At 45.6% G+C, this 24720-nt stretch overlaps 2 protein-coding genes across 3 annotated transcripts in view; one reads left to right on the top strand and one right to left on the bottom strand.

Annotated features, from left to right (window-relative positions):
* The first annotated feature begins 1153 nt into the window (after positions 1-1153).
* Positions 1154-10274, top strand: GAL (galanin and GMAP prepropeptide). Its single transcript, XM_031941848.1, has 6 exons — positions 1154-1375; positions 2756-2839; positions 4071-4125; positions 6785-6871; positions 8306-8383; positions 10000-10274. The coding sequence occupies exons 2-6, from the start codon at positions 2756-2758 to the stop codon at positions 10053-10055; spliced, it is 360 nt and encodes a 119-aa protein (XP_031797708.1). The 5' UTR covers positions 1154-1375; the 3' UTR covers positions 10056-10274.
* An 8118-nt stretch (positions 10275-18392) lies between these two features.
* Positions 18393-24720, bottom strand: part of TESMIN (testis expressed metallothionein like protein) — a 48307-nt gene continuing 41979 nt past the window's right edge. For both annotated transcript variants that reach the window (XM_023506592.2, XM_031942592.1), the window contains 2 exons: positions 24468-24643; positions 18393-21619 (listed from right to left, as the gene is read on the bottom strand). In XM_023506592.2, coding sequence (XP_023362360.2) covers positions 21427-21619; positions 24468-24643 — 369 coding nt within the window. In that variant the 3' untranslated portion in view covers positions 18393-21426. The remainder of the gene's footprint in view (positions 21620-24467; positions 24644-24720) is intronic.

The following is a 24720-nucleotide window of genomic DNA, read 5'->3' as shown; positions in this document are numbered from 1 at the left end:
TTGTTACAACCACAGACTCAGAGACTAGTCTAAAAAGACTAATCTAAAAAGCCTTTTAGACTTCACTTAGCCAGCACAGTATCGAATACTGGGACTGATTTCAGGAAGCGTCTTCTTCCTGAGTGCAAATTTAGCCTCAGATGCTTCCTAGCTGTGTGACCCTGTGTGACCCTGTGTGACCCTAGAGACTTCCGGCTGGGCCCTTAGTCCAATTTCCCCATTATGCAAATAGGGAAACTGAGGCTCAGAGAGGGCTCATAGTTCCATGGGGAGCTGGGGGAAGCTCCTTTTTAGTGACTTTGATCCGGCCCCTCCACACTCTTGCTTTTGAGGAGCAGCGATCCTCCTTTGCCTGTTTGCTGAGCACCCACCTAAGCCCAGCTTTCCAGCCCTTAGGGACATACAAGAGGCGCTCAGAGGGCAGGTTTCCTGTGGCCAAGGATGCAGCAGGTCCCGGCAATCCCTCACACTTGCTCTAGGCTAGCTGCCTAATCTTGGGTCAGTCATTCATTCAAACTCCCTGTACCTCAGTTTCCTCATCTGCGGGGCCAACCAGGGGACTCAAGCTTGTTCTGAGAACAAATAAGAACCAGCCTAACGATGTATAGATATTGGCATATTAACAATATTACAGACGTGGGAAATGGGCTCCTCCCAGTCTAGGTGGGGAGGATCTTACTCCCCCACCCCCAGGAGGAGGCTGATTCACTGGAGGGGGAGGGGGGGGGCTCCGACCGGGTGGGCCGGGCTGCCTGGGGGTGGGAGGGGGGAACAACTAGTGCCCCCTCGGGCTTCGGGAAAGGGGTTGGAGAGCGCTCTTTCCTCTCCGGGCCTGGACAGCCCACCGCCCAGGAGGCGGGGGCGGCCGCAGGTAATGGGGAATAATTGCTCCAGGCGGGCTCTCAGCCCCGGGCCGCTCGCCAGGTCCCAAGCCCCCTCCGCCACCCCCCCCCCCCAGCCCCCGCCACCTCCCCTGGCGCGCAGCTCGGCTGCTGAGCTTTTTCCAAAAGCCTCTAATTGGATGACAGTAATTTGTCCTGCCCTAATGCGGCCGGCCCGCCGGAGGGGCAATTATCCCCCTCTGGGCGGGCGGCTGACGTGGCCGCTCGTGGGCTCCCCCGCGGGGCGCGCGCCGCCCCATAAGTAGCCAGGACTCGGCGGGGAGGAGCACGAGGCGAGCCGACTGCCACCTGTCCCTCGCAGCTCCCGCCGCCGCCCCTGCCGGTCGCTGGCCAGCCGGCCCCGAAGCATGCAGTGAGAGCCCGTCCGGCCCGAGCCGAGCCCGCCGCCCGCCGCCCGCCGCCCGCCGCCCGCCGCCCGCCGGCTGCGTCTGACCTCCCGTCTCCTCGCAGGTGTCCTGCACTCCGAGCTCAAGGTAGGGGCACCTTAGCCCGGCCTGGGGGGAGGAGGGGGAGGTTGGGGCCCGGGCCGTGGCAGTGGTCTTGACCTTGACCCGAGTTCCCGGCCACGGTCTCCGCGCCCCTCCCCGCTCCTTCCCAACTTTGTTGCTGGGCGGCGGGAGCAGCCGGTGGGAGACTCGGAGCGTCTCCGGCGAAGGCGCCTCTCCCTGGCCCTGCCCCGGGGACGCAGCGCCCGGCTCAGGCCAGGCCGGCGGGCGCGGCGTCTTTGGCACCGGACGCCCCGTGTCCGAGGCGCGGCCAAGCCCCCGCCGGTCCGGAACTCGGGCTCTGAACGCGATGCCAGGATGGGGACATAGGCGGGGGCCGGGAACCTGGAGGGGGCGGGGATGGCAGCTTTCCCTGCGCTCGTCTCCTGCCCGTTAGCCTTTGCCTTCAATACTTTAATTGCCCGACTCCCAGCGGGGTCCGCGGGCCCCCCCAGACTTGTGGCCAGAGGGGCCGACAGATGGGTTAAGAGCCCCTGAGCCCGAGCGGGGCAAGAGCGGGCTTTCTTTCTCTCTGGAAAAGGTCCTTCCTCCCATGTCCGCAGCCCTTTGTGTCCGTGGAACGGACAGCCTGGCGGCAGCTCCCGAGTGCGGGCGGACAAGCAGGCGGCATCCGCCCCGCCGGGGCTAAAGGCAGGGCTTTCCCCATTCTCCCATTTCCCATCCCCCGCTTTGGGTTTGGGGGAGAGTCTAAGACTGGGAAATTCGGGGCTCCTTTGCCTAATGCTCCATCCTCACCAGGCGAAGGAAGGCAAAGGCTTGGCCGGGCTCTGGAGGAAGTCAAGCAAACAATGACCTACAGAGAAGGGGAGACGGACTAATCGGGGAAATCAATCCTAAAAGGCGGCGGCGGGGGGAGGGGGGAAGGGCGAGGGGAGAGGTTAAGGGAGAGCAGGAAAGGCTTCCCGGAGCAGGTGGACCTGGAGTGACACTGAAGGGAAGCCTGGAAGCGGAGAGAGGAGGGGGCGATTCTCAGGCCTGGGGGAACGCCTGGACGGGCTGGGCGGGGTCAAGTGAGGAGCAGGCGGTGGCCAGGGCTCCAGGTTCTCGGGGAGGAGAATTGGGGCTGGGGAGATCTCCCCCTGTGCCAGCCACTATGTTGTGTGAAGCGTCAGACCCCCCAAAAAGGCAGAAACGCGAGTTCACCGAACTCCCGCCTTCTAATCTCTTGCTTCCCAGCTGCAAAACGGGTTGCCCTCTAAGGTCCCTTCCTGCCCCAGCTCTGAGGTCCAACGACCCCCTTCCTGCTTTCTTTCTAGGACCTCTTTCCCCTTGGGGGGGGAGATTGGGAGGCAGCCAGTCCCTATGCCTCTCCCCGCCTCCCACCACTGCCCTGTCTTGCCCTTTCAGATGCAGAGGTGCGGTCGGAGCCTCCTCTTGGCCTCCCTCATCCTGTGTGTCACCTTGTCGGAGACCCTGGGCCTCGTGCTCTCCGTAAGTGCCTCTGAACCCAACTGCTCCTGATGCTCAGGAGGGGGGATGGGATCTTAGAGCATCATGGAAACCTTGGCCCACACTCAGGTCCCAGCTTTGAGCTAAGGAAAACATCCCCCCCTTCTCCCCTAATCTTTAGGAAAGAAAGCTTGCAAATCCCCGGAGGCACCGGGCAAGGCATTTAAGAGAGACCCCAGGGGGGAGTTGAAAGGGAAAGTTTGGGAGAGGGGTTAAAGGTTAACCAGGGAGGCCCCCAACTCTGGGTCAAGGAGAGGAAACTAAGCCCATGGCTGACCCTGGCCCTGTCAACAGCTCTTTCGCTTCAATTCCACCCCGGTGGAAACTGCATCAAATCAGCCACGTGGGCGAACATTTACTGAATCACAGATAGACTATATGATGTACTCTAACCCTGAACTCAATGACCCAATAGCTTTAAGCTAGAAAAGAGTTCAGAGGTCAGCATTCACCAATAGCCCTTGCTGTATACGGGCAACTTTGCATCCCACTGCATCCCACTGCACACCTGCTAAGTTGTATGCAAATAAAATGCTGATTAATGGACTCATTGACAGTTCGGGAAAAGCTTTATTACAGGAACCAGGTGGCCAAATGAACACTTTTGCATTAATTGGATTTATATAACAAGTGGTGTGCAGACAGAATCTGAATTTTTATATATTAGATTAAATCACCTATAAAAAGTGCCATATCAAAAAGGAAATAAATAAAAACACCCCAACGGGAACCTTTCACATCTGCTGCTCAATGTTATTGTGTTCTTTTCTTCTACTTTATAAAAGATAAAATCTAGAAATCTATAATTTCCTAGCTTCTTAGGTGAGGAAACTGAGCTCCAGGATCCCTTAATTTCAATGAGTTAAAGCAGTTTCCCAAATTACTTAAATCAGCCCAGGTTGCAGGTGATCCTGGGAGAATCTGGCTCCTGTGGCTCAGACCAGACACTCATTTATAAGCTCTTTCTCTGGCATCCTGAAAGATATCGGGCTTTGTTCTAGGTTGTAAAGGTTACCTGGGCGATGTCCCTTCATTCATTAAATCCAAGTTTATTTGAAAAAGAGCTGTCTCAGGTCCTGGCATGATGAGTTAGATCATAGCAAAAGAGGTTCCAGAATTGGGATTTTACGCTAATAATTTAAGCATAATTGGTTCTTAATTTAGGGTTTATAGCAGATTAAAAAACTAATTGTTCTTTCTTCCTTTGGTTAAGGCCAAGGAAAAGCGAGGCTGGACTTTGAACAGTGCTGGTTATCTCCTTGGGCCACGTAAGTAAAAGAGACATTTATTTTTTCCTTCATGGTACATAAGACAAATGTGTAGAGTCTTTCTTTTGAGCCTGAGCTCTGTCACTAACTAGCTGAGTTATCGGAGGGAAATATGTCTCCTTCTTCAGGTCTTTCTTCATTTCTAAACTGAGGGGAATGGAACAAGCTTCCAGCTTGAAAGTTTCATGTCCCTTTAAAAAGGCACAGATTGGGCAGCTAATTGGTGCAGTGGATAGCTCTGAAGTCAGGAGGATCTGAGTTCAAATGTGACCTCAGACACTTAACACTTCGTAGCTGTGTGACCTTGGGCAGGTCGCTTAACCCCAATTGCCTTAGCCAAAAAAAAAAAAAAAAAAAAAAAAAAAAAAAAGGGACAGGTTGTCAGTTATTCGCTGCCTGGATGAATTAAAATGTACAGACTGGGACATATAAGTGGGTCTGAGCAAAAAGATTTTTCCTGGGATAATGAAAGCTTTGTCTACAGAACCCCAAACCTCTGGATGATTCAAAGGGATCTAGCTAAAATTAAGGTGATTCAGATGAGAGATGAGAGGGGGAGTAAGGCTGGAGCGTTATTCACCTGCTAATTACCCTGAAGTTTTTATCGATAGGTCCCCAAAAAGCCCTTGGCTGTGCTGGAAGTGGAGGCGAGGGGGAAGTGGAGGATCTCTGCATTATAGAGGCACTGCCCTAGGCTCTCAGTCCCACTCATAAAGCCAACCTTCTATTCCTTTGTAACCTACCGTTCTTGGGGGAGATTAGCAAACACCCCTCTAGTGATGATGACTCCAATCTGAATAAGGACAGGCTTTCTTTGCCGAATGGAAATGTGCTTTCACTGTGGGAATACCTCGAGAGCCCTTTGTTAGAATGGGGCTGGGGAAATGACTCTCACCCTAGAAGTGGCCATTTAGGTTTTGTGGCTCAGGAAAGTGGCCCTTCTCGCTCCTCAGTATTCCTGTTGGAGTGGGATGGATTGTTTCAACCTCTGCGAAGCTAGCTCCCATGGAGAGAGGCAGGAGGCTTCTGGGACCCGCTGACTACTGGCTCGCTGGCTATTGGGTTGCATTTGACACGAGGAATCATAGAACTTCAGCTGGGGATGGGTTCTTATAATTTATCTTATTTAACCTCGGCCTTTTATAGATGAGGAAATAGAGGCACCCATGTTTATGTTCAAGATCTTAATTAGTCCATAGTAGGGACAAGAATCCAGGTGTGGCTCCCGGCCCTCCAGGCTTTCTGACGGTCCCACAGCTGCTGGTCCCGGATGGGGTTTCTGAAAGCCCTCATTAAGCAAACAAACCCTCTCCGTGGAAGAGAGAAGAGCATTGTGGAAGGTGCTTTCCACGCACTCCTTTTGAAGCAGGAGTTAGCCCAATGGGGGATTTCTTGTGGCAGTGAAGGCCTTCCCAGAAAGCCCCTGAGCTGGCTGTTCAATGCACCAGTTGTCAAAGGGGGAGGAACCAATAGGCTTCTTGTAGCTTTCCTGACCCCTCTTTCCTCCAGGAACCCTTAATCACTATCAGCATCCCCTCGTGGGTCCCACCACCCCGTTATGTTAACAGACAGGCTCAAGATTCAGGGAACTAACAGTCTGCAAAGGAACAGAGTGTTCAGATCATCGACTAGAAGGCAAAGCACAGGCAGCACAGAGCTATTAGAGCCATGCTCAGATTTCAGCCCGAGGAGCCTTGGAACAGACTGCCCCTCCCCATCCCTTCCTGGAATGCCCTTCCTCCTCATCCCGAGGCCCTCCAAGACTCAGCTCGGGGCCACTTCCTGCTGAGGGCTTTCCTTGAGGTCCCCAGTTGCTGAGTCCAGACTGTTAAGCCTCTTTGTGTGCGTTCTGCATTCGCTTCTCTCTGTATTTATTATTTCTCCATGGCTAAAGGTTGTTTCCTTTTGTAAAGACGATGTGGGCTAGTGCCAGGGCATTTAATAAGGGAATGTGTACCAGGGGCTGGGGAAATAAGGCAGGGAGGGAGATCCTCCAGGGAGTTTGCTGGGAGAGATCTGAGAAAGGCTGGTCTATCCTAGAAGACATTTTCCTCTCCTTTCTAGCTCCAGGGGGATGGTTCTTATGCTTTGCTACTACAAAGAGGGGAAAACAGATTCCCAAGAATACCCAGACAGCAGCAAAGGCAGCAAAAACAAGAACTCCTCCCCAGGAATAGCTTCCCCTCGATTCCTAGCCTCTTAACAGCCCCAAAAGGGATCCTTTCAGGAAATCCCCCATGTCAGAACCCGGATCTCGGGTATGAGTCTACTTGGGAACAAAGAGTGGCCCCTTGAGGGTGGCTTGCTGGGAGTAGGAAGCCTCCAGCCAGCCTGGGTCTCTAGGACAATTTCTGCCTAAGGTGTGTGTGAAGGGCTCAGCAGTAGGAAGCAGGGCTCCCTCAGGGGGAGCAGACTGTCCAGGCTCTGAGTTGTCTTTAGCCCTCGCGTTGGACCGGGAAGGCTGGTTGGTGTCTAGAGTGACCTGAGTCTCCAGCACATGGAGCCTCAGTCAATGGTTCTTACCTTGATGTTGCCTTTCTTTGGAATGCTGACAGCAGCTCTTGAACCCTTTCCCCTGGCCCAGGAATTCAATACGGCCCCACTGGCCCTGCTCGAGGAAGAGGCTCCCAACTCTTTCCCTCTTTGCTTGACTCAATAGATGCCGTAGACAACCACCGATCATTCAATGACAAGCACGGCCTCGCTGGCAAACGGGAGCTCCAGGCTGAGGATGGCATGAAGCCAGGTAAGGACCCGGCGCTGCTCCACCGCTCTCCTGTCTGCCTCAGACATTGGCCTTAATTCATCTCTACCCATAATTCATTTTCAGTGCTCCTGGGAGGGAGCTGGGCATCTTGGGCTTGGATTTCTCAGGGCTTTCCCTCTGTCAGCTACATTTACATCAACACACCAACGGGAACCTTTCACATCTACTGCCCAATGTTATTGTGTTCTTTTCTTCCATTTTATAAAAGATAAAATCTAGAAATCTATAAAAACTATACATATATAATACCTATATAAAAAGCTATATATAAATATACAAAATCTATAACATCTAGGAATGGTCATGCTAAGACACTCAGTAGCAGGAAGAGAAGGTCATTTTATTTTATTTTATTTTTTTTTTTTGAGAAGGTCATTTTAAAAGGGTTTAAAAAACATCTTCAGAAAATCTCTGCTGATCTTATCTTCATGGAATGTATCAGTTGAATTTTTGGGACAATTACTATATAGCTCTCTTGGTCAACTTAATCTTTCTATATACTGATGTTGCTTTGACCCAGCTTCTTTGAAAACCATACAATCTATATGTTGTGATTAGGAATAATTTATCACATCCTTTCCCCTTCATTGGACAAGCCCAGATCCATTTTCCCATTTTCCTGGAATAATACTCGGGAGCTCTTTACATGCTCTTAGGCTAATGAGCTGCTTTCATGTCTAGGGAAAGAATTGGGGTAGGTGAACTATTATTTTCCAAGGTAACTTAAGTTTTATGCCATTAGGAAGGTCCAGGATTCTTCCAGGTCACAAAAGGAATAGTATACTACCACAAAATAAAATGCCAAACACAAAAAACCTAGATTTAATCTTGGTTTTTTTTATAATTTTATATTTATATTTATATTTATAATGATGAATAATGTAGTGGGAAAAGCAATGGACCAGATGGTCTCAGAGATGGAAGGGGTTTTACAGATCATTTAGTTTACTGTATACTTGGACAAGAATTCATTCTGTGAATGTTCCTGACAAGGGACCGGTCAGCCAGTCTCTCCCTGAAGACCTCCAGGGAGGGAGCACTTACCATCTGCCAAGAGAGCCCCCCTCATTTTGGATAGCTTTCTTGGTTAGGAAGTTACTCCTTCTATTGAACTGAGTTCAGCCCATTTCCTCTAGTTCTGCCTTCTGGGACCAGTAAGAAAAACAGGAGAGGAGAAGACATAGGGATGTGTGCTGGGATGGAAACCAGAAGTCTTGGGTTCAAATACCAGCTGTGCCAGTTCATCCTCCTTTGACTGGGCAAGTCAATGAGTCTCTCCGGGTCTCAGTTTCCTTATTAAAAGGAGAAAGTGGGACAAAATGATCCTTAAAGTCCCTTCCAACTTGAAATCTCTGAAGTCTGCTCATGCTTCAACACGCCATGTTGTATACATTCACTATTTATATTTTCTAGGAAACTCGGAATCGTCCATGGCTGATGAAAACATTGTGCGTACAGTACTCGAGTTTCTGACATACTTGCATCTCAGAGGTACGTGAGAGCATTTTCTGTTTTCTGTTCCTCCACTCTCAGAATATCGGACTATCCTGGAGAGTTATTGGGAAAGCTGTGGCTTTCTCACATTCAGGTTATACACAGGTGTTGAAATTTGACATTTTTAAAACCTCAAAAGCAGTTAGAACCATAATCCTTCTTTTAAAAATCAATCAATCAATATTGCTCAATCCATCCATCCATCAAGGTCAGAGATGCCAGGCAAGTCAGATTCCAGACTAATTTTCCCAATGGGAAGCTCTCCCTCCTTGGGAGATGGCTTCCTAGGGCTTGTAGCTTCTATGTTGCATAGAAAAGGATGAAGGATCTGGTTGACAGTTTTCATACCTCCTGTAATTGAGCCCAAGTTTTCTCTTTGCTTAATTTTTACCTGAGTCCTCTACAGACACTCAATCTCTAACTCCCAAAGTGCCAGAACGCCACATTATTTTATCATATATTTACCTTAGACTTCCTGAAAGTTTGTCCAAGTGATGGATCACGTACAGTATCAGATTGAAGGAGAAAATTGAACTATGAATGAAACTATTAATTCTGATGAATTATGGGAATCTATTTGGACCATCACTTCACACATGAATTTAGATTCATTACTTAATAGTCAAGTCAACTGCCAACTTTGTATGTATTACAAATACATATTATGCACAGGTACATATTATGCATATAACTAGAAATTACCCATTAATTACAAGAAAATTGATGGATTTTGCATGGGTATTTTTTCCCCTTTCTGGGTTGTAAGCATATCAAAACACTATTTGTTGGACCACAGAAATCTAGAAATCATACTTTTATTCATTCATTTCTTTTTAAAGTTAATTACAGATTAAAAACCCATTTTAAGTTCCCCTAGTTTAAGTGTTTGTTTATATATCAGCAGCTGTTTCAGAGAATAGGCAGAGGCATTTGCCATTGAAATATTACAACCCTCTTGCTGTTTTATTCATCAAATATCTTGGTGGAAAGCAAAGGAATCGAGAGCATGATGAGCTTGTATTGATCTGATCAGTCACAGTGGGACACACTGTAACTCAACTCTTAATATAGTGATGCCATTTTTGGTCCTCTGAGAACGAAGGACGACAATCAACCAACTTTTGCCTGATTTAAATCATGGCAAGATCTTTGGAAAAATCTTTAAGAGGGAAAGGGCTGGTAATTCCTTCCTCAGATAGGAAAAGCAGCCATATAGAGGACACTTCAGCAGTTAAAAGATAAATGGTCTCATCCTGCCAGAATTCCCCCTGCCAGAATTAATGCAGATTATAGTCCAACACTAGTTTTTCAACTGTGATTTCTGTTGATGGTGTTCAGGAGAGTTTGCAGCAAGGATACATTTGCTGTGTGAATCATGTAATATTAAAGAACATTCTATAGAAATCCCATTTTTCTGATTTTAGGAAAAACATGTTAAGAGTTTAGGCCCTGTGTTACTTGTATTTAAGTCCATACCTAGAAAAGACAGTAAATGATTTTTGGTAACTTTTCTGTAATTCATAGACATAACCAAGTACCCCGGGACTTACCCCACTTTGACATTTATGTCCTTTAAATGTCACTGAAACAATATTTTCTTTGGACTCTTGCAGATGCTGGGGCCCTGGATAAAATCTCAGTCTCTTCAGAAGAAACAAATGAATCCTGAGAGAATGTGTTTGATTTTTGTCTGTGATTGTGTGTTTTAAGATTAAACTTTACAGAGGGTTTGGACAGAATGGAGTTCGAAGTACAGTGGTTTGCAGTAATCTACAAACTTAACATGTTGTAAACTCTTCCTGTCTCTTCTGCCCTTACTGATGTGATGTTAGAATCCAACCTTTTGTTTCATAAATATTTTACTTTGTGTGATCAAATAAAAAATAGCAATTGATTTTGATTGTCTCATTCCTTTCTAACCATGTTTTAAAACGTAGCTGTCTCCTGCTTCTGTGTCAAATGTCTTCCTGTCACTCCAGTTAGTCCTGAGACTCTATTCTCTCACCAGAAAGATAGCATACTGGAACAAAAGTTCATTTTAATATTAACCTGATCGATATAATTAAAACAACAATAAGAAGAGTTAAGAACACAGCCCAAAGATAAATTTAAAAATGGTCTTTAGAGTAATTGCTCTTTAGATTTTCAGGGGATGGTTCCATAACTGGAAAATCAAAAGATGACTTCATGAATATTTAACAGATTGAATTTAAGACCTTGTAAATTGTTGGGTAAAGAGAGGTCTTTCTTCATTAGAAAAGAGACCTTTGAAGCAGAAGTCCCATGAAAGGGCAGCCCTGACACCAAACAGGCAATAAGCAGCCAGGATCATTGAGAAGCTTAGAATTGGAAAGAAACTTAAATCCAAACCACTCCCTCCCTCCCCCAAAGAAATCCATGCTTGAGATTATCCAGCCTCTGCTGAAAATCCCCAAGGAGGTGGAATCCCCCATTTCTCACCTGTCTATTGCATTCTGGGACCACTCTACTTGGCAGGGCACTTTTCAAACCTCCAATCTCAATTTGCCTCTTTGCCCCTCTCCCTTCCCCCAACTCCCGTCCTCCTTTCCCATCCATTACTCTTATTTCTATGTTCTGGCACATATTATTTTCTCACACATTAACACTTCGAATGCTCAAGAATGGTGACTTTCCCCAACCTTCCCCCCCTCCCTTCTTTAATCCTTTCCCCCCAAGTTACACATTTCTTGCCCAATCTCTTTGGAGCCTGACTGTCCCCAGTGCATTTTTTTGTCCCTTCCCAGCTTTGCGTTATCCAGACAAGTGAGGGAAGAAGATTTAGCCAACTCAACCCATGGATTTTTTCCTATCAGATCTGTTTTTCCCATGGCATAGGGAACTCCCAGTGAGACATTCCCTTTCTTTTCCAAGGCACTTTGGTTGGTTCCTGCTTGACAACCTGTAGTCTTGAGTTGCTTGGGGGCATGGAGTTAATTGATTTGTCAAGACAGTGTCCACTATGACACTCTGTCTCTCAGTCAGATATAATAATATCATATCATCATATATAATATCATATTTTTAAAATATCAGGTGGAGGACAGTCACAGAACCTTGGGACCCTCCACGCTTTCATACTGATAGGGAATCACAAACAACTCATTCATTGAGAGCTGAATCCATCTACTTGTACTCTCATTGAGTCTACACCTCTTCATGTTCTCCATCACAAGAGTATGAAATCAAAACTTCCGTTGAACTCTAGGCAGGTGATGGCTACAGTCTTTCCCTACTAGTCCTGTCAGAAAAGAAATTGGAGCTTGACTGGCGTAGCAGGTCCCAAACAATGCCCAACAAGCTCCGTCCTCCCCATCGCCGTCTCTAGATGTTTACCAGAGTCAGCTCGTCGGCCTTTCGTTTGCAAACACAGCACTCAGTCACAATGGACACCCCCCAATACACACCTTGTAAATCTAGGCTAAAATAGAATCAGCGCCGGTTGTTTTACCATATGAAAGTAGCCTAACGACATTCAAAAGCTCTTCTCCAGTTGAACTTCAGTTAGGGAGTGATTGATTTCAACTTGATGTAAACGGTCAATAACTTCAGCATTGATTGATGATGGTCTGTTAAGACTATTCTTCAAGGGTTCAGTCATCTCTCTAGGATCTGCACTGAGTAGCTGAGACGCCCCATAAATCTTTGGATTCTAACATAGTGATGTCATTGTGGTCCTCTCCCAGTATGGACACCAACCAACCAACTAGGTAGCACTTTGAGATTACGATATTATTGCTGCTGTTATTACTAGATTACTATTACTAGATAGCACTTTAAGGTTACCTTTTCACTATGTCTGCTGCTGTTACTCATTACTAGATGACTAGATTACTGTTACTAGATAGCATTTTGTTACCTTTTTACTATTTCTGCTGCTGTTACTTATTACTAGATGGCCCTTTAAGTCACTTGACTACTATTGCTACAGCTGCTGCTACTTATTACTGGATAGCACTTTAAGGTCTCTAGTCACAATCGCAGCAGGTGGAGCTGAAGATTTTCTATCCCACTTCACCCTTACACATTCACCAATCAGGACTGGTTCAATTGTCAGCGGAGTTCCCTATCAGAAGGCACACACCTGATTTAAAGTGTTTCAGAGTGACTTTGGACAGAAAATGCCGTCTGCACCCAGAAAAAGAACTAAGGAGACAATGGAAATCAGCACATACTGTTCATTTTTTTCTGTTTTTTTTTAATCTCACCCATGTTTTTTTCCCCTTCGTATTGTTTTCTCTTCCAACATGATTGATAATGCAATGAGTATTAAAAATAATGAAAAACTGTTTCACTGGATCTTTGATTACTGACAGAAATGAGCATCAGCATCAATTTATTGTCTAGTCTAATTATTAATACTTGGAAACTTTGTCTCTTTTAAATTTTATTCAAAACATCTTGATGGCCACAAAGGGACCAGAGCTCTGTACCCGATTATCGGAAAACTCCCTCATATCTTTTTGGGCCCAGATGGAAAATTTGTCCACAAGGGGGACCTTTATTTTAGGGACTTTGGCTGTAGATTGACTCTTCCCTCTAACCAATAGAACTCTGGTGTTAAGGGATGCTAAAGGGATGAACTTGTCTTTTTGTGTTGCCATATTTTCTAGAAACACTGGACCCAGTGCATGGGGGAAGCATATGTCATGGATGAAGCCTCCCTCACCCCACCTCATGTAATTTGTTATTTCCATCCCAAGCTGAACATCTAACACTGAGATACAAAGTACAATTTGTGGCTGCCTCAGAATCTGATCTATTGTGGGATCTACGAACCCCACCTTCATGTGCATCAAAATCCTTGTAGCATATAGGGCTTCAAAAGGAAGTCTGGATTGTTGACCTCTGAGAGAATAAGCTGAAATTACTTTAAATCAATCAGTCTGAGTCAAGTGGAAGCGAATTGGAGAAGCATGAATTTTACTGCTTTTGAAGGCCTTTTGTTCCCCCAGATTTGGATTCCCATCCCTAGTTATCTGTTCTCCTTTTTAAGCTTAAGCTTAAGGTTGGGGACATATTTGCTAGATACTGATGTGTCAATTTTGAATGTGGCTGGGGGCTGAAGGACAACCCCAGCATCTCTCACATGTCCTTAAGCATGGATTTTTTTTTAAATACTTCTTTCTCCTTATATCTGAATCCTCAGGAACTACTTGGACAAGACCTTTTGGGCAGATTTAGGGCTACCATTCTCTACTTTCTGATATTCTGCTCCACACAATTGCCCACCCAATATGATATCAAAATGATGTGTTTAAAAATGCAAAATAAGGATTTTTGTTGGGTTTTGTTCTGTTGCTTTTTAAGGCATACTTTGATCAAGGTTTTTCTATTCTGGCTTCGAATTCAACTTAGAATTTCAGTAATTTGTATTTAAAATGTTACCACTGAAACTAGAATTGGTAAGAATGGATATAACTCTATTGACTCATTAATTATAAAGTATTTCCTCCAGATTTAGTATGATTTGGGGCAGCTAGGTGGCCCAGTGGATAGAGCACCAGCCCTGAAGTCAGAAGGACCTGAAGACATTTAACACTTCCTAGCTGTGTGACCTTTCTACATTTCTACAAGTGACAGGCAAGTCACTTAACCCCAATAGCCTTAAAAAAAAAAGTATGATTTGAAAAAAAGTGTTTTAAAGTTGATCCTTGTAGGCAACCCAACAGATTTTGATTGTTAATTGAGCAGTTCAAGTATTTTGTAAGCTATAAACTGTTAAACCAGGGCTAAGGGGACTCAGAACTCTACTCTGGGTCCTTGACAGCAGCATAAATCTGCAGGTCTCCTAAAAAGCTTTTGTAATTACTAAGAGCATCTTAAAAGGATTTTTAAAGAAAAACCTTCTCAAAATATGTCCTAAATATTAATCAGAATGTGGTCCTCCTCTTCATCCCCCTTTAGGAAATCTTCCTGGGAGCATCCCCTTTGGACCCAGATATAACTAAATTCTGGTTCTGGTAAATGTGACAATTATAATTTTTACTATTTAGTATTAAGTATAGAGGAAACGTATGGATCAGAAAATTTGTTAGCTGTGTGGTCTTAAGCCAAATGAGAAAAGTGCCTAATGGAATGTGAAATTCATTGTATTAGAAATATGGGTTCTAAATGTGAACTCTTGATTTTTTTTGGATATAACGCATGCAAGTATTAAAAAAAAAACTCTCTGGAAATATGGAGGCCTACCAGTTTGGAATAATTAAGTAATTTAATTCTAGTTGAGAACTAGTTATTACAAAAGGAAAATAATCCCTACCCATTATATCATACTGGTCTAATTCTTAGTAAGCTAAGAGTGAAGTGATTTAAATAATTACTAGCCGTGTTGACTCACCTTGTAGAGAGATGCTCAAGGATTTCTGCTTGGAGAAAAGGGGTGCTGCTAGCACCTAATCTAGGATGTTGGATATGGTTATAAATTGGTTTAAATTCTTCCAGTAATGTGGCATTCTATGATACTTCAACCTGAGAGCTACAGAGGTGAAAAGAGCTATTTATAGATAGCTACAATGAGCAAGTTTGGAGATCAATCTGTTTAGGTTCCACTTAAAATTTGCTCAGAATTATTTTCTGTGTAAGGGCATTTGGAGATGCACTCAACTGGAGTCACTTGACTGGAAATGGGCTTTTGTTTCACATTTTGAATCCATAATATTTCTGATATGGTACAGATATGCAGTTAGGGACACAGATTCTTTTCTAAACTGGATGTTGCTATGTTATGAATTTTTAAAATTATTTTTAATAGCCTTTTATTTATAGGTTATATATATGGGTAACTTTACAGCATTGACAATTGCCAAACCTCTTGTTCCAATTTTTCCCCTCCTTCCCCCCACTCCCTCCCCCAGAGGGCAGGATGACCAGTAGATGTTAAATATATTAAAATATAATTAGATACACAATAAGAATACATGACCAAACCGTTCTTTTGCTGCACAAAAAGAATCAGACTCTGAAATAGTGTACAATTAGCCTGTGAAGGAAATCCAAAATGCAGGTGGGCATAGATAGAGGGATTGGGAATTCAATGTAATGGTTTTTAGTCATCTCCCAGATTCTTTCGCTGGGCGTAGCTGATTCAGTTCTTTACTTCTCCATTGGAAATGATTTGGTTGATCTCATTGCTGAGGATGGCCTGATCCATCAGAACTGGTCATCATCTAGTATTGTTGTTGAAGTAGATAATGATCTCCTGGTCCTGCTCATTTCACTCAGCAGCAGTTCGTGTAAGTCTCTCCAGGCCTTTCTGAAATCATCCTGTTGGTCATTTCTTACAGAACAATAATATTCCATAATATTCATATACCACAATTTATTCGGCCATTCTCCAATTGATGGGCATCCACTCAGTTTCCAGTTTCTAGCCACTACAAAGAGGGCTGCCACAAACATTCGTGCATATACAGGTCCCTTTCCCTTCTTTATGATCTCTTTGGGATATAAGCCCAGTAATAACACTATGAGCTGAATTGTTAAAGAAAATATTAGAAAACTTAATATTCTAAAGTACTGTAATGTTAAGAAATGGTTGACTTCCTGTTTGCCTATAGTAAAGTTTTCTGATTATCCATTTAGAAAACTATAAATCCCTTCCCTCACAGCAAATACTTAATGGGGGGCAGGGGGGAGGGTTGGCAATTGGGAATTTGTTTATAGAACTGTTTATGAATTGTGAAATTATAGTTGGCTTAGCCTATATTGAAATTATGTGTTAATCAACTTAGTCCTTACAAACTTCAGTCTCAAAAGATTGATTTTTGTTTGTCAATCTGGAGGTTTATAGTTATCCTATATTCACTATCTTTGTCAGCATATAGAGCGTTATTTTATCATATTGTAGTCAATGCTTTTCTACATTGATCAATTTTAAACTATTTTTGAAAATACTAGAAGAAAAGAATGTTAAAGGACAGCTGGGTGGTGCAGTGGATAGAGCACCAGCCCTGATGTCAGGAGTTCCCGAGTTCAAATCTGACCTTAAACATTTAAAACTTCCTAGCTGTGTGATCCTGGGCAAGTCACTTAAGCCCAATTATCTCAGGAAAAAAAAAAGTGAAATCCTTGTGATTTTTTTAGAAGGCCTGATAACAATTTAACAACATGAGAATAGTTTATATCAATCCCTAAGCAGGATTCCTGAAACTTCCTATCCAAGGAAAAATCTTATGGGACTGGAACAAATATTCTGAGTCGGATACCAGGTATGATCAGCAAGAAATGTTACTGGGCTGACGATCCTATCACCAGCAATCCTATGGGGCCGACATCTATGAACTTCAGGGTCGTGTCTCATGGGGAAAGCTGGGAGGACAACTTTTGGCATATGTGGGTACAGTTTTCCTGACTCAATTTCCCCCACATGACATCTTTTCTTAATGGAAAGCTTCCCACCCGGATGACTATGATATTTTCTCAACTGAAATGGCTATCCATGTATCCTGAAATTGACCAGAATGATACGGGAACATTTCCCCCTTACTCTAGTTATGTCCCTTTTTCCTTTTATGGAAAATTTCTATAATCGTGGCAGGTGATCAACATTAGATCTGAATCTTTACCCATTAGGTCACTACTGGAGCATATCTAAACTTACTTTTTATAAAGATACAGATTGTAAGAGTTGAGCTATTTAGCCCAGAATCATAGTCTATATTCTAAACGATTAAATAAATGAGATATTTGGCCTTATCTACTTGTTATATATCCCTGTATAAGATACAAGATACCTCACAGTAGCATGGGAATAACTAGGCAATGACATAAGAATTTGTGAAACTAAAATTTAATTCTATTATTTAGTGAAGTTAATATTGTAGATGTTCTCTGTTTTGTGCTAAAGAGAATTTCAGCACAATTAGTGCTTTGGGGAGAGTGACTATGGCTTATCTTGTTATTTTCAAGAGACATCCAATGTTACTCAGGGTTATTGTTTAATGTGGAATTCTTATATATATGAAAACTTGCTTTGAAATGCCAGCAAATTACACAAGATGATGCAAAGGCTTTGTGAGCAGCAGTCCATGGGGGTGGAATACCATTTAAACATAGTAACTGAACATGCTTTTCTATAGGAAACTCATTAGATCTAATCACTGCTTTTGATTACAATTGGAATAAAGTATCTCTTAGGGCGATGCATTTGTGACCTACTTACAGAGTGTGCTGCTGTTATTTATGTGCTCCCGTCTAGGATTAGACCCAAGCAGAATGTCATCCTCCTAAGGGGGAATGAACAACTGAAAGTAAATAACTAGAGTAAAAATTGAGCAAGTAATAAAACCATGATTTTTCTTTTGCAGCATGAAAAATGTGGAAATATACATAGAAGAATTGCCATGTTTACATGGATTTGCTGTCTAGGGGAAGGACGGGGAGAAGGGAGGGAGACAAATTTGGAACACAAGGTTTTGCAAAGGTGAATGTTAAAATCTTTGCATGTGTTTTGAAAATAAAAAGCTATTAAGAAAAGATTAGATGACTATATAGGTCAAAAATAAATATTTCTAATGGAATACAGAGCAGATGACACAAGCTCTTTTTGTGTCAAAATTTGGTATTTGGCTTTTGGGGCATATTTGATGACCTTCTGTTCTCTTGGGATCAATTAGAAACACAAAAGGGATTTCAAAGCCTTGCAAATGTGACAAATAGTTTGCAGAATCTTTTCCAGGTAATGAAGGGAAGAAAAAGAAAAGGACCTTGGGAAGGCCCAACCTCTAAGTTAGAAAAAAGAAAGTTTTCACTTGAGAACCAGGCTTTTGGGGACTCAGCCGGCAGATCGAGGAGATGCACTCTCCCCAATAGTTTTGATCGTACACAAATCTAAATAAGGACTCGTTAAACATCAAGCTAATTAACCTCATAGCCTTTTCAAAATGTTTAATAGGAAATTAAAATAATGTTTGATAATAAAAACACAGTATTTAAAATTATAAAATATTTATTTTCTAAATCAAAATACCAGTACATATAATTTTCCTATAACAATAAATAATCTGAGCCACAGTGAAGTCTAAAGTATAGACTACAGCTAAATTGGGTATTAAATATTGCCCAAATCAAGAGAACACACACTTAATCCCAGGCAATTTATACAAGCTACTGATACACTAACTATGAAAGAAAACTGTCTTGTTTTACTTTATTATATCGAGGGATAACCCTGATAATTTTTGCTTATTACAAAAATAAGTATTCAAGAATAACAAGAATTAAAGAAAAAACCATTTCTATTAGCTATCACAGAATTCTTTTACCAAGTCAGTAAATTATAGCAGCTAAGTGGTTAAACCAATACTAAGTAGAAGAAAAAACCTCAAGGTTAGAGAGGTAACGGTGGCCACTAGGATTGTGACCAGTGAGACAATCTTCTCAGTTCGGACAACTCAGTTTCCTTTTGTATGAAGGCAAATCATCCTCACCTCTGACTCCGAGGAGCCCATCCTGACCTCTGAGAACAGGAAGTTCCCCTCCCCCCAATCCATTGGCTGCAATGGCTTGGCCAGTTCTGACCACCCACTTCTGTCGATGGGGAGCTAAGAAATATCTACGCCAATGTGGGAGCCCAGCAGCGCTGCTCTGCCCATCCTCCCCCTCCCAACCGCCCCTTCTCCTGTCTTTGGACACCAGCCCACTGGGCCATGGGAAGGACTCAAGCTCCTAATTTCTTTTGCAGGGAAATACAAGAAAGCTTTGCATTTGGGGTTCTGTATGGACTCAGTTCTCTTCCAAGGGAGAAGGACAAGTTCACTCCCAGAGAATCAGAAGGAAGCCTTCCCAGGGAGCAAGCAGTGCTGATGGTCTTGGGTCCTTCTCAATTCTCTCTCATTTAGGACTCAGTGGGTTCATCCAGTTAAGTAAAACTAAAAGTAGAGCTATGCAAGCAAGAATATAACTGGAATTGGTCTCATTTTCCAGGCACATGCTCATGGCAGCCCATTCTACTTCTCTGATCACCGAGGCAGCCGGGAGAAGAGAGCAAATGGTACCATTGCCAAATGACTGAGAACAAGACAGAGCTGCCAATTCTGGCCAGCCCTGGGCTTCTAGCAATCAGTGAGAGGAAGGGACGGAGGAGAAGCCTGTCAACATTTATCGGGAGGGTTTCTGGTGTCCTGCCCAGTTCTGGAGAGGGACCAGGTGAGGCTGGAAGGTGTGTGTGTGTGTGTGTGGGGGGGGGGAGGATGTGTTTACAATCCCAGATTTCTTACACAGCATGAAATAAGAGCACATATTTTGAATAAGAAGTTACCAGTTTTTCCCATTGGAGATAAAGTATAATTGTATGGTCTTTGGTGATCCTAGATAATCTACATTGCAGTAGTGTTTTACACACACACACACACACACACACACACACATGTATATGTATGTATGTATGTATGTGTGTGTGTGTGCACATGTGCTCACACTTAAAGAGATTTTCATCTCGGACTCAGGTACGGGGCTGGCTCTTCCCCCATTGGATTCAGGCAGGTTCTCTCTCTCTGGAGGTCTAGCAGGAGGGGCCCTCCTCGAGGCAGAGGAGGAGAGCGAGCTCTCAGGCTTTCCTCCCAGTTTTGGTTGAGGAAGGCCTGGCTGCAGCGGGCACCCAATGCCCGGTCCCTGCCCGGCAGCTCAGCCATGAGAGGGAGGCAGTCTCCAAGTCTGACCTGAGAAAGCCCCTTCCCCAGAGAGCGGCACCTGACCTGGCCTGGTCTTCCAGCTTCCTCCCCTCTCTCTGCCATCTCAGAGAACTTTGCAGCCAAGGCTGCGGTGGACTCCTTGTTTGTTGGGCTCAAGGTTTGCTTCAGAGCCGTGTCCTCCTCCACTACTTCCATCAAGCCTCAAGCATCCCTACCCCACTCTGTCAGTGTCACTAAATGCAGAGGATGCACCGGGGGCCTCCATGACTCAGTCAGAGTCCATGGGGAACCCAGGAGGACTCGGATACAGAGAGCTGCTCGCTGAGCTCATCTACTCCCTTCACCAGCCTTGGGCCTTTTCTTAAAGATTCCAGTCCCTCGAATGTTATGTGGGGCCTGGACTAGGGAAAGGACCGAGGGTTCCCCCTCTCTCTGTAAGGAGTCTCTCCCCGGGGACTGTGTGTTATCCTTCTCCCTGATGGAGACTTGGGACCTGCTGTGAGCAAAGAGTCAGCCCTAAAACCAAAGAGGAAACAGAGGCAGAGCTTTCTGGAATGGCTGATTCAGCTGCTTCTGTGTCCACGGGAATAGGACATTGTTGGTCTGTCACTCTCTAGGGGCAGCTGTTGTCACTGAGCCCCGATGACAGACGGGAGGGAGGGTGTTCCATGACATGTTTCAGTGGGGAGATGTTCCAGTCCTTTCCAGTATTTGTGGATGTCCCGAGGCCCGGGGCTAATACAGCCTGTCTGCTCATTAAGGCAACCTCCTTTACCTAGATTTTATAAACCACAGTAATAATAACAACCTAACGCACTAACAATGCAGAAACTCATTGAAAAAGGGAACTCGAGAGAAACCACCCAGGGCCAGATCAGCAAGTTCTAGAAAAAGCCCCGGGCACCAAGAGCCACAGGTGCCACTAGACCAAGCAGAGTCACTGAGTGACTTCTGGGGACGCTAACACTACGGACATTCTCAGAGCAATTCTTGGTTCTTCAGCAATTATGGCTGTTGCATAAGGGCCCGGTGGGAAACGCCCATCCAAAGATTTCCAAAGCGCTCATTACCTGAGCTTGTCAGGGCGGAGCAGAGTCTGTCTGTAAGGGAATTCTCTGGAGAGGGCGAGGTCCGGAGAACTGGTCCCAGTCTTGATTTTCCTGCCAAAGGCTCAGCCTCTATGGGACCGTTTCCCAATCCAGAGCTAGCAAGGATGCTGGGAGTCCACAACCCCCTCCCCCAGGTAATGGTGGACACATGGAGACATTTGCTGCTCTAGTCAATCAATTTCCTACATTTGTGGGCCCAAGGGACGCCCTTCGGGCTCCAGGGGATGATAAGAGTCCATTCGGGTCATTGTCACGGGAGAGACTTGGGCGCGCTGCCCGTCTACTCGACTTTCAGCCCCTTGGATTTGAATTCCGTGTGGAGGATCTGGGACAGACACCTCCCGAACTCCTCGAGGATCATCTGCTCCGCCAGGCACTCTGAGTAGTGCTCCTTCTCGGCCTCCTCCCCCTGGGCCAGCAGGCAGGCGCACGTGGCTTCCACCACCTCCCAGGAGATGCAGGTGTAGGGCTGCCTGTGGGAGACGGACCAGAGGGACACGTCAAGCGCCCGACAATCCACGTGCGGAAGGGGCTGGTCCAAGGGGTGCTCGAGACCCGCTCTGTGAGGGCACACAGGTCAGAGCCCAGCAAGGCACAAGAGACACACGTGAGGTAAACTACGGGCAACCTTGGGGAAGGATTCATGGACGGGAACAAGGACTCACGGACCACTACTAACAACTCTGCTAAGAGAGGCACCTTGTCATTGCCAGTTACTGCTAAAGTTCACATCAAATCAAATGTACGGCATACACCGGAATGTACACATACGGTGCCCCCTGGAGACATCCGGCGTTAATGCCATATTAACTTCTGGCTTGATCCCGCTCTTAATGCAGCACCAGCTTAAACTGGATCAACTCTGGCTCTCAGATTAATAAACCGAACTCCTGGACAGACCCCCGTCTGGCTCGTGCATTTTAAACCCACAACCACCCTCTCCCTATTCACTGGAGTTGGACTCCCATAATTCCATTTATATTGAACAAAAGGTTTGGAGTCACAAGTCCTACCAACCATCACATGGCAAATAAGCCCAGGTCTGCCGGGGCCTCCTGTGCCAGTTCCCCAGTGAACCATTACAGAAAATAAAACCGCGGCCTTCCTGATGCGGCGGGCTCTGAACATCCTCGGCAGAATTACCCAGCAAGACACTTGGCCCCCAGAGAGCCAGAGACCCCCAGATTCCCCATCACTGAAGCTGGACTTTGGTACAACCAGACCAGTCACTTTGACCTCGGGGCTCTGGATAAGGTCCAGATAAAGCTAAAGCTAAAAACCTCAATAAAATAAACTGCTGTCACCCGGTTGGCCCTGCTGGCAGAGCTGCCCAAGCCTCTACAAGAGCCTCTTTCGGAGACAGGGAGCCCCCCCATAAAGCTCAGCCGATCCCCAGGCAACAGCCCCCCATCCTGCCAGGCGCTCCAGCTGCAGGTGCTGCCAGGGACACCCACTCCCCCACCTCAATGAGGGCTGCTGAGCTGAGACATCCCCAGGCCTTTCCTAGGCCAGGCCTAAGGACCCGAGGGGCTGAGGGGGCTCAGAGCTAAGCCCTCACTGTTTTGTTCAGGGGCTGCTCAGGGAGAGGGAGGAGGTCAAGGTGCTCTGACTTCCACCCTGAGTCTTGTAGGGAGGCTAATGACACAATATTCACAGTATGTGTCCCAGTGGATAAAAAGCTGGGCCTAGAGTCAGGTACTTACTATGTGAGTGATCCAGGCAAGTCACTAAGCCCCCCTCTCCCTCAGTTTCCCCATCTGTAAAATGGGGACGATAACAGCACCCACCTTGTGGGGTTGTTCTGAGGCTCACGTGAGTTAATTACTTTAAAGCACTTAGCACAGTGTCTGGCACATAGTAGGTGCTACATGAATGTTAGCCATTATTATTATTGCTAATATTTGTATTCTTAGGTCCAGCCATGGGTTTTCCCCTGAGCTAAAGGCGGGGGGGCGGGGGGGGGGGAGGTTATAAAACAACCTCTGTACTCAGAAAAAGATTAAGCAAAAAATCTGCATGAATGTTTTATGAAAAATTCAAGTGGTAGATTATGGTGATTGCATCCACACATCATATTTACTTGAAAAACAAAGATAAGGCAGACAAAAATCTGCAAACATGGTTAAAGGGAGGAGGAAGCTGCCCTCCCAATTCCTCAGAGATTTGTGGGTGGATTAAGTGCATTTTATGGCTGTGTTTGGATAAAACTGGGTAGAGAAAACTTTACAGTTATGCTACACAAGAGCCTCTACCCACTCCAAGTCAATCAGCTCCCTGAGGGAAAGAACTACATTTTTTGTGTCAGCATCGTGCAGGGCACCTGGCACACAGTAGGTGCTCAAGAAATCCGTGTGGCAGTGAAGGGCATCAAGGGAATCTGCCAAGTGATTGCAATGACACAATCTCGGCCCTTCTTAGTTATGTTCTGGGCAGCATATTTTTAAAAGGACTGGGGACCGAGCCTCTGGTCGGGGGTAGCCAGAATAGGGAAAACAGAGGGCTCCCGAGAAGGCTCAGCCAAGGACCAGACATTTATCCTGGAGATGAAAAGGCCACAAGGCTATGAAGACCCCCCTACCAGGGACAGACATAATCTCCCTGCCCTGGGAGGACAGAGAGAAAATGAGGAAGGTCAGGGTGAGCCTCCTGGCACTGTGCCCCTCCCAGCCCCCCAGGCCTTCCCTGGAGCTCTCCCCAAAGGCTGGACAAACTCTGGCTAAGCTGTGTAGCCCCCAGGTGTCAGCTTTGAGGCCAACAGGAGGGCTCCTCAAACCCCTGAGGGGCAGCTCCCAGGCCCTTTGGGCCTTCCCAGCCAAAGCCACAAAGCTCCCTCAACTGTTCCTCCTAAGGCTTGACCTCTGGGCTCTTCCCCAGGCCTGGCTGCTTTCTCTGCTCTCTTCAAAAATCCTTTGGGGCCCAAATTTCTCTAGCGGAGGTCTGTGGCGGAGGACACTGGGCCTCTGACCTCCACATTTTTTTGGGGGGGGGCTGCTATGTTCTACTGTTGACACACATTAAGCTTATAATCCACTAGAACCTCAGGGGGGGCAGCTCAGTGGCACAATGGATAGACTTCTGGCCTTGGACTGGGGAAGACCTGAGTGCAAATCCAGCCTTAGCCACTTCCTACCTGTGTGACCCTGAATAAGTCCCCTCTGTCTCCAGATAAACATGCCAGAAGGAAAGCCCTCCTTCTGGGCACCAATGGTAACGTGTGCAAACACCCAAGAAACACCAATGACCAGGTGCAAATAGATTTCTCCCTGCCTTCCCTCCAAAGTTGCTTTCTCCTTTCCTGAGCTACAAGTGCAAGTTGCCTACCTGTCCTTCCTGAACTTGGGCAACACGGCAAATTTCGATGGCGAGAAAAGATGGCTGCCTTCAGGCCCCCCAATCTCCACACAGTTGGGCATGTTCAGCAGAGTTTTGCGTTCCGGGCTTTCTTCATAATTTTTGCAACCAATACATTTGCAAATAGAAGAACACATAATTTTGGCCTGGCAACATAAATGCTTTGGTTAATAAAATTCAACCGAGAAAACAGCAAGTGCTTACAATGTGTAAAAAGAGCTCT

This window comes from Sarcophilus harrisii, chromosome 6 (assembly GCF_902635505.1).
Source record: "Sarcophilus harrisii chromosome 6, mSarHar1.11, whole genome shotgun sequence".
In the NCBI taxonomy this organism is placed as follows: domain Eukaryota; kingdom Metazoa; phylum Chordata; class Mammalia; order Dasyuromorphia; family Dasyuridae; genus Sarcophilus; species Sarcophilus harrisii.
The sequence above is the reverse complement of the archived record's forward strand: the minus strand, read 5'-3'. Positions and strand labels throughout refer to the sequence as shown.

Bases quoted from the DNA above. Each gene is read 5' to 3' on its own strand.
- GAL (XM_031941848.1), top strand. From the start codon at position 2,756: ATGCAGAGGTGCGGTCGGAGCCTCCTCTTGGCCTCCCTCATCCTGTGT. The intron at 2,840-4,070 runs GTAAGTGCCTCT...CCTTTGGTTAAG, and splicing joins CCCTGGGCCTCGTGCTCTCC to GCCAAGGAAAAGCGAGGCTG. The intron at 8,384-9,999 runs GTACGTGAGAGC...GGACTCTTGCAG, and splicing joins GACATACTTGCATCTCAGAG to ATGCTGGGGCCCTGGATAAA.